The sequence below is a fragment of the Trematomus bernacchii genome, unplaced genomic scaffold, assembly GCF_902827165.1.
Source record: "Trematomus bernacchii unplaced genomic scaffold, fTreBer1.1, whole genome shotgun sequence".
Classification (NCBI taxonomy): domain Eukaryota; kingdom Metazoa; phylum Chordata; class Actinopteri; order Perciformes; family Nototheniidae; genus Trematomus; species Trematomus bernacchii.
Window position 1 is genome coordinate 965,755 of NW_022987575.1, and position 13,629 is coordinate 979,383.

Below are 13,629 nucleotides of genomic sequence, written 5' to 3' on the forward strand. Positions count from 1 at the left end.
GTAAATATAACCTATCTACCAATTGGATCAAATATAAAAGTCAGCCGAATTAGTGTTGATACTGCAAGGAGACGTATTGTGTGAGAATAAATGGAAGATGTTGTGTAATTGCTGATATATTTATGGTCCACGTCACATATTCAGTTTCGGCGGCATTTCTTCCAGTTTGTCCAGAAGTCTTCTCATCAGGGCTCTATAAATAAAGAACTACGGCAGATGTGTAATATTTAATGCAGCCGAACCGTTTATTACAATGCCGTTATTTCACTGACTTCCAAAGAGAAAAGCAAGAACACTCGGAATAAAGTATATATTTTTTTTCTTTTAAATGTTTTCCGATTTCATATCGCATAAACACCATATCCCGACGTGCATTGCGGCTAAAACATCCAGGATGATGGGTAGTTCGATGTTTTAGCCTATCAAAACCTCTGAAAAAATAAATGTGTCTCTCAGAATCGAAAGGGAAAAACCTATGGGAAAAACACAAAAGCATTGTACACAATTCAAACCAATTAATGTCGTGTAATTAACAAGGATAAACTGATGTTTTTTAGTGGATGAGTACTGCAGATATCACTGTTGATCATTTGATCATTGGTTTTATTATGAAAACTTCGAGACCGGAAATACTGTTTTCACCCCGTGAGGGTTGACGCTAACTTTACATGGAAGCTGCCGCATATACACGTTCTCCTGGCGAAACCTCAAATCATCTTCGTAATATCTATCAAACTATAGATCCTACACATCCACTGGACGTCGATTATAAAAGTACAATATACACTTCTCGCTACAAATCTAATCAAAAAGCATTTTAATGGCCAAACTATCTTACAATTTAGGATTTTCCAGAGAGGGTTATTTGTGAATATACGACCCACTGTAGCGTTTGCAGTCAACAGGAGCACTAGAGGTCGAAAACTTTAAAACGTGATTATAGGTCGTAATAAGCGCTTGAACAATCGACCTATTTGGTCCTATGAGTTGGAGGACTTGTTGGTCCATGAGTTGGTCTAATTCTTCTATCACTTGAAGCAGTAGACAGGAGCTTTTAACAGAAAATACCTTATTGCAGCTAGTTCCAGACAATACAAAATAATCGGACATTAACTAATAATCATTTTTGGGTTCTCAGGACTCATTACATAGATACGATTAGGTGCTGATATTTCAGAGAGGATCAATAATTCAGGTAAACATCAAAATAACAAAACAAGATTCCAAACTGTTTATATGGTGCTTTTTCTTTCTTTCCTTGTAAGGCATTTTATTATCTCTTGTTTGATGAGTGCAATATACATTTAAAACTTTAACCAAATTACTTTTGTACTAATTCAACCTTGAATATTTCATGTCCATTACATTTGCAGCCAAAGTGATTATGATTATGCATGGTAAAGATAACTCTTACATCCTGAACCAAAGGTGCCAGAAGTCTCTACAATATTAAATTGTTGTCTTGGTTACAGGTTGGAAAATTAAGCACCAGGTTTCATGCCGCCGTACAGATTCTCCCTCAGAAAGACCAGCGTCTTCCTCCAGGCGTCTTCCTGAGCGAGAGAATGTGCCACCAGCTCTCCGCCCCACAGAGCCATCACTGCAAAGACAAGAAGCCAAACTATAACAGTCAAAACTCAAAGTCCGGACTTGTTAGCTTAACTTTGAGAGAAACATCTTCCTGGTCTGAAGGGGAACATACTCGTAAGAGGAGGGTTAGTGACTGTTCTGAAGGAGCTGGCTCTGACAAACGGTGTGAACGGAGGTTCGATCAGGTGACCGGTGTTCTTATAGGACAGGACAGTCAGCAGGTGGCTGTTCCCCGCTCGCTCCATCATCTCTCTCATCTGTAAAAAAGGAAGTTGAACACCTAATCTCATAAATGTTAATATTAAATGGCCTCATTATCATTCTTTGGATATGCTTTGTAAATATGTATATCTTATACTGTTTCTGCTGCTGTCACGTCTGAACTGTAAATCTTCATGAGAGTGGAATTTAAAAATATGTCTTTACAAATAAATTCAAAGATGTTGCAAATGTTGGAAACATGCTTTGTTTTACCCCTCCTTAATTCAATGTATTGTTTTCCATGAGATCTTGATAAATAGTCATATATTCAATAATATGAATCATTGCTTTTACGGTCAAATCTTTCATTTAATATCTGGAATTTTGTTTTTTGTTTTTTTTTCATTTCAATTCCAACTTTGGCAATAAAGTAATATCATTTTTATTGTTGTTCACCTTCATGAAGCCAGCATAAAACAACATCATAAAAGGTGAGATAGAAAACACAAGGACAAGTATCTAGATGCGCTTTAAGTAGTCCATCTACGGAAAATTAAGGTTTCAACACGGAAGATGCATATCAACAAAATCATAATTACGTTGCCCAAGTGCAGTCCTATTCTCTTAGCACTGCAGTCTCTTTTCTACATCCTGATTAATTCTTCACATCTTTCCTTAACCCCATTACTTTTTACACTGAGGTTAGGAAAAGACAGATTATTTTGACTATTCCACCTCAACCCAGACCTCCAGGTGAATCTTTTTATTCACACAGGATGTCATCTTGTAAATACACTCACATCTATAGCAGACTCGTAGGTGGGCCAGTTCTGATCGTCCTCACCGAAAACGAGCAGCAGAGGACACTGCAGTCGTCCCACCTGCTCAGAGACACAGTAGCGTTTCAGATTGTTTCATCTGCTGCAGAATTTTTCATGATGCATCACTGTGCGATCATTTATCTTTGGATCTTTGACACTTTACTCAGAGCTACAGAAGCACATTTATCCACATATACTTTGTTGTAGATATCAGCAGAGATTAAATACATATACAAAAATGTACATGGTTGTTCAGTCTAAAACAAATGTGAATACACAGGTGATAATACATAATGCAAACAAACTGTTATCTATATCAACCGAAAAGATTTTATTTTACAAAAAGGGCTTCGAAGAGCAAAAACCCAGTTAAAAATCAGAAATATAAACTCTCTCAAGAGTCTGCTGGTACTCACGTCCACTTTGAGTGAGGGGTCTGTTGGGATGGGCAGCAGCGTATCTCTAAGGATCGACTGGTTATCCTTATCAAGCTGAATCTTGTCAATGTTTCTGATTTAGAAGAAAAGGAAAAGGATTCAATGTTTGTCTTGAGGTTGGCACCAGAGATTGATCATAGGGTAATTACAATCAAAATGAAAGCTGCAAGCTTCAGGACATGTGCAGCCTCGAATCGCCATCGTCACTAACCACTTTGTATCATTAACCTGATTTGTTTGTGCATGTGCGCAAGTAAGCTACTTCTTGCCACCGCTTGAACTGATTTCACTACATTTCCCTACATGGGAATCAGATTTTCCAGTGATACAAATGCCTCTTATATATCGTACATGTAGGTGTCACGTACACCTTCGTGAAGGGTTTTTAGGGGGCGCTATAGGGCCATCCTGCCACACAGAAACACGACAACCATATCAGTTACTTAAGATCCTCCGTGTTAACGCCTGTGACAAATTTCGTAAATGCATCGCTAAACCCAAAATAAGTATGTTGAGGTATTTTAGGGGGCGCTATAGAGTAGCCTTGCCATACCAAAACACAACAACAAGTGCGCAATAAGTTTTGATTGTCCAAGTCTTCTGATGGTACTGGCCAAATTTGGAGTCGATCTGATAAAAATTGTAGGAGGAGATAGTTTGACACTGTCCCACAAAAGGGCAAACATTGGAAGTAGATTACAGCCCTCTCTTCACTTGATTAGGACAGCTCCCTCTGCTGTAATTAATGTAAATTACAGTAAAAACCAGAGGTTTATGTGAAATTGTTATTTTTTTTAAATAATGTTTTTTATGTGCAATTATAGGCTTTAATTTTGTATTTGTGTTAATTTGGGGGGGGGGGGGGGCTGGCGCCAGCTAAAATCTTGCCTAGGGCAGCAAATTGGTCAGGGCCGGCCATGGTTGTGCGGAAAACTCAAAAGTGGCACATAGACATGTTCAGGGCCAGACCATTAACCATCATCTGAAGTATGGTGCCATTTGGACAATTTTCCTTTGAGTTATGACAACATCGTGTTTTATGAGGAGGGATGCATTACCATGGAAACGGCATATGATTGCACCTCAGATTTAGCGTAAAGCTGTTGATGGGTGGACCGATGATATACAAGTGAAGTTTGATGGCGATCGGAACATGTCCATTGCACTTGCGTTGCCATGGAAATACCTGCTCTCACGGAGAGTGGCAAGTAGCTATTGCCTGAGATCACAGGATGTGTTTTTATTACATGTGCCAAGTGCTAGGATTGTTTTAGGTGCTAAAGCTTTTATGTGCGCTGCTCCTCTAGCTTGGAACACTATGCAAAAAATATTGAAACTCAGCATTTTGATTCCCTTGCATCGTTTTAAAGCTGGATGAAATATTATTGGATACCTGTAAATGTAAATAGGTGCTAATGTATACCCCTGTAATTATGTTGTGATGTCCTTTTTGTTTCTGTTTGTTTTTATATGTGTAACTCAATGTACCGCAGGTCTCCCTTGTAAAAGAGATCGTTGATCTCAATGGGATTTTTTAACCTGGATAAATAAAGGCTACAAACAAACAAACAAACCACATTATGAAACCTCAGATTTGACGTAGAGCTGTTCAGGGCAGCAGTGTAAACCATCATGTGACGCTTGGCGGTATTCGGAGCATGTCAGTTGGAGGTATGACATCATCGTGTTCCATGTCGAGGGATCACCTAGCATCACACAAACGTTAAAATGGGCGCCGCATAACGAGTACGCCGTGCGGTGAAAAGTTCCGATTTTGATAACTTTACATCCCCCAAGTCTCGAGACGCTACTTTCAAAATTTGGTGTCGATGGGAAACAATCCCTGGGAGGAGATCTTTAAAGTAGGGTATGTTAAATTCGAAATGGCCGACCTCCTGTACGTTTTTTTATACACCTCCAAAAGGCTTTTTTGTTCGTCTCCGCACTTTAGATATGCGTATCCAATTTTGTTCATTTACGTGAAAGTGAAAGTGGGGGGAGTTTACATTAAAAAACAGAAGTGGCCGTGGCTTGCAAATTCTTTTACGCAAAGTTACGGAACCCATTCCAAACGTCTATTTTCACCATTTCTGACGTGTTTGCAACATTTGGTGAGTTTTCATAAAGGTTGCGGGGGTCAAAAGTGCGTTCAAAGACGAAAAATGATAATCATAATAATAATCCTATCGCGCCCACATCACTATGCACGAACGGGCTACATGCTGTCATGATTTTGGCCCGTTTTTCTGGGCTTTAGCCCGTCGTTTGGCCTGTTTTGTGTGTGGTGTCACACAAAACAGTCTCAGACCCTAATAAAAATAGTCGAGGAAAACAATAGTTCTTCATTCCGACTCTGTCGAGCTCAGGCTCTAATTAAAATCTCTTGTGAGCAGGAAAGGCATAGAGATAACTGAAAGAAGATTAACTTACTTTTTAAATAAAGCAATAATTTGTTCCACAGGTCCGTCAATCGGCTGCACATGACTCCCACTGATACACACTGCGCATCTGAGCTGGGAGACCACACACATACAGATATCAGACAGCTGGACAGAATCCGATTATCGGTCAGATAATATAAGTGTGACATGGTTCTGATCCCTTGCAGTTCGCTGCGACGGAATGAGCAACTTCCAGACATGGTGGACTATATTGCTATATTGAGTGCTTCTCATTGTGTGGAGTTATATTCAGTTGCAAGGCTACACCTGACATCAGTTGGATGGATGGATGGATGGATGGATGGATAGATAGATGGTCTTACCTTTACAACCTGGGAGTAAACAGCCATTCTGAGAGTGACAGCGGCGCCGAAGGAAAGACCCAACATGGCGATCCTGCTGCCGAGGATCTGAGGATGCTGCTCCAGGACTCTATAGGCCGTCTGCAGCAGGAAAATATGTCGAAAATATACTTCTACATTGATGATGCAGAACGTTTTTTGTTGGTCAGAAAGCGCTATCTTACATTTATATCTCATGTTTTCAAGATATACATGGTTGATGTACCTCAAAGTAATCATTGTCCACCATTTTACCAGTTTCCCTAGTGATTTTAGCTGTCAGGTAGTCGAGGGCCAGGGAGGCGATGCCGTGGGAGGCCAGCAGCGCTGCCCGGTACTCCACCAACTTCCCTCCACCCCCCCAAAGGTCCAAGAGTCCGGGGAAAGGACCAGGTCCTTCAGACGATTCAAGACGCCAAATACAATCACTAGCTCGGTAATTATACAATGATATATGGATTATTTGGAAAGCTTTACCATATTTGCTGAAAGCACAAAGTCTTCCAGATACAATCAATATTTGTGTAATTGAGTAATCGATAATATTACTTTTTACCGATGTACTCTTGAATTCAGTTTGATAAAAAATGTTGTTGTTCCAAAAGTTACAAATAACTAATGCTGAATTTGGTTCATTTTCATTGTTAATGTTCTTCTATGTCACACAAATGTCACCCCTAAACTTCCCCCAGAGGACACCTCCCTTCAGAATCTCCCCAGGTCCTACCTGAGGGCAGGAAGAGGGTCGCAGTGAGTCTGCCCTCTGTTATCGGGACTCTACGGACGCCGGGAGCCATGTACCATCGCTCTACCACCACACTGGCCAGCAGCACCTGATCCAAGAAGCCTTCCGTCTGGTGACCCTGATACACCGAGATTGTGACCCCCATGGGAGTCTGGACGTTCATCTTCCTCCACCTTGAAGAATGAGGGGAATGAGGTAACTCTAACGGTACGTTCACACCGGACACACCGGATTAAAGCGATGCGAATATAATCGTCTTGAAGTTGTGTTTACTAGCGTCATTCAAACAAGTAGGCAGACGAAAACACTTTTCTAATATGTGTTTCGGAAATCGATCGATAAGACTAATCTAACATGTAGCTGCTCCGTCCACACTCACAACAATGTCATAAAGACAGAAATAAAGCAGCGACTGTATTCGCCATGACACAGACAGTCTGTGGTTTGTACATGTATAACTTTTCTCCAGTTTCTGAACAAATATGAGGAGCTGTGAGCTCTGAGGGCTAACAGCTAACGGCTGATGTTTTGGTTATCTGATTCAACGTCAGTGGCGGCAGGCCGAGATCCTCACCGCTGATTGGCTAACGTGAGAATGTGCCACGTGAATTTGACGCTCAAGTTGACAAAATGTAACTCTCGCGAAGGCGCAAGTCGCGTCAATCTCGTCATTCGGTGTGAACGCACCATAAGGCTTCATTTAAATCCATCCCCTACACCTTTTTATGGAAGTTAATTTACTATAAATAATGATTATTTTTCATCCAAGATATGCTGACACAAAACTATGGTTCCGAAATGTTATGACGGCTGCTCTTTCTACCAGAGAGACAGAAGGAGGCTCGTTCAGCTGAGATCGGAATACAGGCGGACTTCAGTTGGTCACAGAGTGCAGTGGTGTATGGGTCGTTTTGGAATTGGGCCTAATAATAATATTTTTTCCTGAACTGTCATCTGAACAGCCCCATGGTTGTTGGCCTACCTGAGCCCAGTTTTGCTGCCAGGAACTGGTCTGAGGCTCCACAGCAGGCCCATCGGTTCAACCCCAGAATATGTCCCGCCCAGACTGGGATCCTGTGAAACTGTGGGAGTGAAATGGATAAAACATATTGACTTTTTTCTATTTTCACATATAACTCCATCATTTAATAACAAAATATGTTTTGCTGCCATTCACAAACTTTAGTAATCGTTCTAAATTCATCTTCCTGAATTTTGATGGTCTTACCGTTCACAATACTGGTGGCATCGGCAGTGTAGTGAGCAAAAGCCTCCCAGCTGTGTCCGTCTTCACACTGGTGGAGGGCGTGGATGGTCAGCTGGAACCCAGGGAGGAGGTTCTGGACCAAGACGGTGAACTTCTCATCCACAAGCCCTCTGGACGGCTGGACCGACAGCTTCACGCAATGCTGTTTCATGTCCATCCTGAACTGAGCGGACAGAAGAAATCAAGAGACAATACAATTAATAAATAAATGACAGATTTCACTATTATTTCCAAATAAAGATGGTGCAATATATTTTATTTATTGTATTTATTTAGTTGGAGTTGGAACTTGTGTGCAAACACTCAACCAGGGTCTCTAAAATCTAAGGAGATAAATGGTAAACACACCTTAAAAACACTACTATCCATCTAAACCCTAACCCTAACCTCGGGTCCCAGGACGTAGCAGTTCCAGAACAGGGCCCAAAACCTCCCTTTCCCTGACCACATTAACCAGCTCTGACGGGGATTCCAAGGTGTCCAACTGGTCCCGAACCACCTCAATTGGATCCTTTCTTCGAAAAAGCAGCAGCGGTCTCTACTCAAAGTCCCTCATGGATGAATGAACTTCTCAAATTATCCCTAAGGAATATTCCAGCCAACCTCCAGAGAAAGTCTAAGTATCCATGGACTTGTTATTTTAGTCATGATTAACACTTCATGACCAGAGGTAAGAATAGAAATTAGGATAGACTGCTAGAGAGAGCTTTGCCTTCTGGCTTAGCTCTGATTTGCAGATATTAAAATAAAAAACAATGTCATTCAGAAGCCTGTTTTCTTCTTACTTGGCAAAAACTGAATTCTGATTCCGATAGCTTCTGGACAAGTGTTATAATAAAATACAGTCTTTTACCTCTGAAATGCTGTGCAGTATGAGTGTAAAGACACTGTGGATCAGTGAAATCATTTAACTTAAGTATAGTATCCGAATGCGTCCTCTACCACAGTACTTAAGTTTAAAATACTCCATGTTCGGCATTGTTGTCCCCCTTTCAGAAGGGGCAAACGGCTAAAAATAAAATCAAAATTCTAGAGCTCTGCAGTCACAACTAGTCCACAAAAAGTGTCATTGTTAAATAAACACTAACTGACCTTTCAAGCTTGTGTTCAGGTTTGCCTTCTTGACAGTTGGTTTGATCTCCTCTTGGTTCTGAAGTCGTCTAAGCGTCTGCAAACAAAGCAATGACCTAATCAAACTTTGCAAGAACAGGTTCTTTTTTTATAGCAAACAAGTTCAGGTTAATATTTTGTGGAACTTTAATCTCCTCCCACAGCAACATCACTCGATCAAAGGTGGAGGGAATGTACCATTTGTAAAGAATGGGATGAGGTCAATCATTATGATCCTTGTAATACATTAAACTTTCGCATATTGAATGAAGCATGTGGATTAACACAAGCAAATTATAGAATGGTGTGGTGATTTTACTGCGCACAGTACTTTGTTAGGGTGTTTTATGAAAATAAACCAGAGCCAGAAAGACAGAGGGGCAGGCTGGAGTTGAGAACGATTGCTAGCAGGATAGAGGCTACCAGGTTTCGTGTTAAAATCTGAAATGTAAAAAAATCCTTTATTCGCCCAGTTATGGAAATTATTAGACAGGGCTTAGCGTTAGCAAACAAGGGAGAAGAACGGATCAAACTCCTGCTGATTTTATTTCTAGATCTGGGTTGGGATTCATTCACTTAAATGTGCGCAGTCTGTTACCTAAGTTAGATTTTGTCCGCATTTGGGCGAGCTCGACTGATGCTGATGTCATTGTCTTATCAGAAACGTGGCTAGATAAATCTATTTTGGCCTCTGACATCTACTTAAATGGTTATAGTGTATATCGTACCGACCGTCCTAAAAAAGGTGGAGGCGCTGCCATTTATGTGAAAAATAAGTTTTGTGTAACCAAGATGGTTTCCAAATCTATTAATAAACAACTAGAATTTTTAGCCTTAAATATCGAAGTAGCAAAGGGTCAACAGGTCATGGTGGTGGGCTGCTACAGACCCCCCTCAGCTGTCAAGGACTCTTTATCTTCATTGGCAAAACTTTTATCTCAACTTGACTACAAGGAAATAGTGCTGCTTGGTGATTTTAATTGGGACTGGTTAACTTCTGTGTCAGAGGATTTTAAAAACCTTTGTATCTCTCTGAATGTTACTCAGATTATAGACAGTCCTACTCGCCCTAACATTAAGTCCCCAAATAAATCCTCCTTAATTGATCTCATTTTAACTAATGTTCCCCATAAATACTCATCTGTGGGAGTATTTGCAAATGATCTGAGTGATCACTGTGTTGTAGCCACAATTAGGGACACAAAAGTCCAAAAGGTTAAACCTCGCATTATCAGTAAGAGAGACAAAAAACATTTTGTGGAGCAGGGTTTTGTACATGATCTGTTTGATCTGTGTGCTGATGTAGAAACTGCATGGTCTTATTTTTATCTTGGTTTTATGGAAATTATAGCTAGACATGCACCCCTGCTTAAATTTAGAGTGAAGGGACGAGACAATCCTTGGTTTTCTGCTGAATTATCTAGTCTCCTACATGAGAGAAACAAGGCCTGGGCAAAGGCTAGGAAATCAGGCTCAGAGGTAGAATGGCTACGCTTTAGGCAGCTAAGAAATAGCTTCACATCACAAATAAAAAGTGCTAAGTCTAAGTATTATCTGTCAGTTACCACAAAGAACCTGAATAATCCTGGAAAATGTTGGAAAGCCATAAAATCGATATCCACCGGTGATATAAGTAATGAGCTACCTCCGTGCATTGCCACAGCATCTGGCACTATATCGGACAGGGCCACTATGTTAAATTGTTTTAATGAGCATTTTGTGTCCTGTGGCTCTCTGTTTGATTCTGTCACTAACTCTGCTTCTGTTAACACCACAGTCTGTGACTCTGAAAAACGTGTTTTGGAAAACCCTTTTAGTTTTACTCCTTTTACTGTTGATGTTGTTCGTGAAGCTTTAACCAAGTTAGATCCTAAGAAACCGGCCGGCCCGGACAACGTAGAACCTTTCTTTTCAAAGATAGCTGCAGATTTTATTGCTCCACCTCTCACTACTCTTTTTAACCTCTCCCTCAGCACAAATACAATTCCAAAATTGTGGAAGTCAGCCTATGTCCTGCCTCTACTAAAAGGTGGGGAGGCCACTTTATTAAATAATTATAGGCCCATCTCTAAATGATCAGTTCTGGCTAAGGTTCTTGAACGCCTAGTAAGTGAACAGGTAAAGGTGTTTTTATGTACAAATGACATCCTGTCTAAACATCAGTCAGGCTTCAGAAAGCAACATAGCACCATCACTGCCACAATGAAAGTGGTGAATGATGTGGCGAGTATTTTAGATAATAAGCAGAGTTGTGCAGCTCTATTTATTGACCTTTCCAAAGCGTTTGATACCGTCGATCATCGCATCTTAAAGCAGAGGCTACTCAGTATTGGCATATCCAGCCATGCTGTTGGGTGGTTTGTGAACTACCTCTCTGAAAGGTCCCAATGTGTTCATTTTGATGGGCTGTCTTCTGAGTGGTTAAACATTACTAATGGTGTTCCTCAAGGTTCTGCTTTAGGTCCACTTTTATTCTCCATCTACATCAATAGTTTAGGTGAAAATGTCGATGGAGCAACCTTACATATTTATGCGGACGATACCGTTATGTACTGTGCAGGTCCCTCCATTAAGGAGGCTGTTGTTGAATTGCAAGCTGTTTTTAACATTATTCAGACTCAGCTCTCTGAACTTAAGCTTCTTTTAAATGTTGATAAAACCAAGGTAATGCTCTTTTCAAAAGCTAAAAAGACACCAGAGCCTGTTTTAGATATTGTAACTACGCAAGGAATAAAACTTGAAGTGGTTACCTGTTACAAATACCTTGGTATCTGGCTTGATGACTGTCTCACTTTTAAACGTCATGTCAATAACCTGCTTAAAAAACTGAGGGTTAGGCTAGGTTTCTTCTACAGGAACAAGTCCTGTTTCTCGCTCGAGGCCAGGAAAAGGCTAGTCACTGTGACCTTTTTACCTGTGCTGGACTATTGTGATTTGATTTATATGAATGCACCTGCCAATTGCCTGGTCAAGTTAGATGCTGCATATCACAGTGCACTGAGATTTGTGACAAACTGTAAAGCATTAACCCATCACTGTACCCTGTATGCAAGGGCTGGTTTGCCTTCGCTAACTGTACGGAGGCTCAGTCACTGGTACATTTTTATATACAAAGCCATGTTAGGGAAACTTCCATCCTACATCTGCTCCCTGATCTCACGGCGAATTGTAAGTGGCTACTGCCTGAGATCGCATGCTGTGGTTTTATTAAATGTGCCAACTGCTAGGACTGTCTTAGGGAAGATAGCATTTAGATGCGCAGCTCCACTGTCTTGGAATAGTCTGCAATTGAAATGGAAACTGAGCAATCTGGTGCCACTAAATGTTTTTAAAGCTCGGTTGGATGCTACTCAATCGGAAGCTGTTGGTACCTGTTCATGTGGATAGTTATGTAAATTCTAATCCCTGTAATGATGCTGTATGATGTCCTTTTTGTTGTTCTGTTTATGTTTTAATGTTTCATGTGGAACCTACTTGAGCAGGTCTCCCTTGAAAAAGAGATCAATGATCTCAATAGGATACACCTGTCACAGTCTGCTCCATCATTCACCAGTAGTTTTCCATTCACCTGTCTCACCTGTTAACCACACCCACGTTTTTGCTCACTCTCTTTCTCTTCTGCACCCATTAGCTTTACTGCCAGTATTTAAACCCTCACCAGACACACACCCATTGCCAGATCGTACTTTGCCTTCATGCTAGTCTTTCACGCGTTTGTTACCAGATTGCCCACCCGGTTCCGACCCTGCCTGTCCCTGACCTGCCTGCTCTGCCTGTTCCCTGATCCTGCCTGTCCTTGGACTATCCTGCCTTGCCTGCTGTCTGACCCTGCCTGTACCTACGTTGACCGCCTCGCCTGCTCCCTGACCCTCTGCCCGGCCCTGACTCACCTTCTGCCCGCTGTCCTCTGGTTTGTCGGCCTGCACATCATCCGGCTGATACTGTTCTGCTGGTATTCCTCTGCTCTGGTAGTATTACCAATAAAGTACATTACCAATACTCCTTGGTTTCTCGAGTGCTGCATTTGGGTCCTTCATAAGATTGTGACAACACCTGGATAAATAAAGGTTTGAAATGAAATGAAAAAACTGTTCCTGTACAAACATGAGTTGGTTGGATTCTCTGTCACAGTAAGCAGCGCAGGTTGGACACAAATGCAGGAGACAGGAACTGTTAACAGAAAATACCATATTGCAAGCTAGTTCCAGACGAGACAAAACAGAACAGAAATTAATCAAACACTGCAAAAAAAATTGTGAGACCTGTAAAGACACGATTACAGTAGTCGAGTCTACTGAAGATAAAAGCATGGACAAGTTTTTCCAAATCCTGCTGTGACATTAGTCTTTTAATCCTAGATATGTTCTTTAGGTGATAGTAGGCTGATTTAGTAACTGTTTTAATGTGACTGTTGAAACTCAGGTCAGAGTCCATGACTACACCTAGATTTCTGGCTTCATCTGTTGTTTTGAACATTGCAGACTGAAGCTCAGTGCTAACTTTTATATGTTCTGCCTTGGCTCCAAAAACCATTACCTCAGTTTTATCTTTGTTTAATTGGAGAAAGTTCTGACACATCCAGTCATTGATTTGTTCAATGCACTTACTCAGTGTTTTAATTGGAGAATAGTCTCCTGGTGAAATGGTTATGTAAATGTGGGTGTCATCCGCATAGC

The 13,629-nt window shown here is 41.0% G+C and overlaps 2 protein-coding genes across 5 annotated transcripts in view; both read right to left on the reverse strand.

The window, feature by feature from the left end:
- Positions 1 to 13,629, reverse strand: part of LOC117479722 (peroxisomal succinyl-coenzyme A thioesterase-like) — an 85,560-nt gene that overhangs the window by 52,011 nt on the left and 19,920 nt on the right. The gene's annotated exons all lie outside the window — the stretch shown is intronic.
- On the reverse strand, positions 1,229 to 9,044 carry LOC117479725 (peroxisomal succinyl-coenzyme A thioesterase-like). 3 transcript variants are annotated; one of them, XM_034126818.1, is made up of 11 exons: positions 8,936 to 9,044; positions 7,805 to 8,006; positions 7,559 to 7,658; positions 6,559 to 6,749; positions 6,058 to 6,227; positions 5,814 to 5,933; positions 5,480 to 5,562; positions 3,029 to 3,122; positions 2,592 to 2,672; positions 1,703 to 1,847; positions 1,229 to 1,600 (listed from the first exon to the last, which is right to left on the reverse strand). In XM_034126818.1, exons 2-11 carry the CDS (start codon positions 7,998 to 8,000, stop codon positions 1,482 to 1,484), a joined length of 1,299 nt encoding a protein of 432 aa, XP_033982709.1. In that variant the 5' UTR covers positions 8,001 to 8,006; positions 8,936 to 9,044; the 3' UTR covers positions 1,229 to 1,481. The 3 variants fall into 3 exon arrangements, 2 of the variants coding, with proteins under 2 accessions (XP_033982709.1, XP_033982710.1); XR_004555590.1 differs by having other exon boundaries at positions 1,345 to 1,600; positions 2,636 to 2,672; XM_034126819.1 differs by lacking the exon at positions 2,592 to 2,672 and having other exon boundaries at positions 1,345 to 1,600.

Bases quoted from the DNA above. Each gene is read 5' to 3' on its own strand.
- LOC117479725 (XM_034126818.1), bottom strand. From the start codon at position 8,000: ATGGACATGAAACAGCATTGCGTGAAGCTGTCGGTCCAGCCGTCCAGA. The intron at 5,563-5,813 runs GTAAGACCATCT...GTGGTCTCCCAG, and splicing joins TTTACTCCCAGGTTGTAAAG to CTCAGATGCGCAGTGTGTAT. The intron at 1,848-2,591 runs GTGAGTGTATTT...CCTTTTTTACAG, and splicing joins CCTACGAGTCTGCTATAGAT to ATGAGAGAGATGATGGAGCG.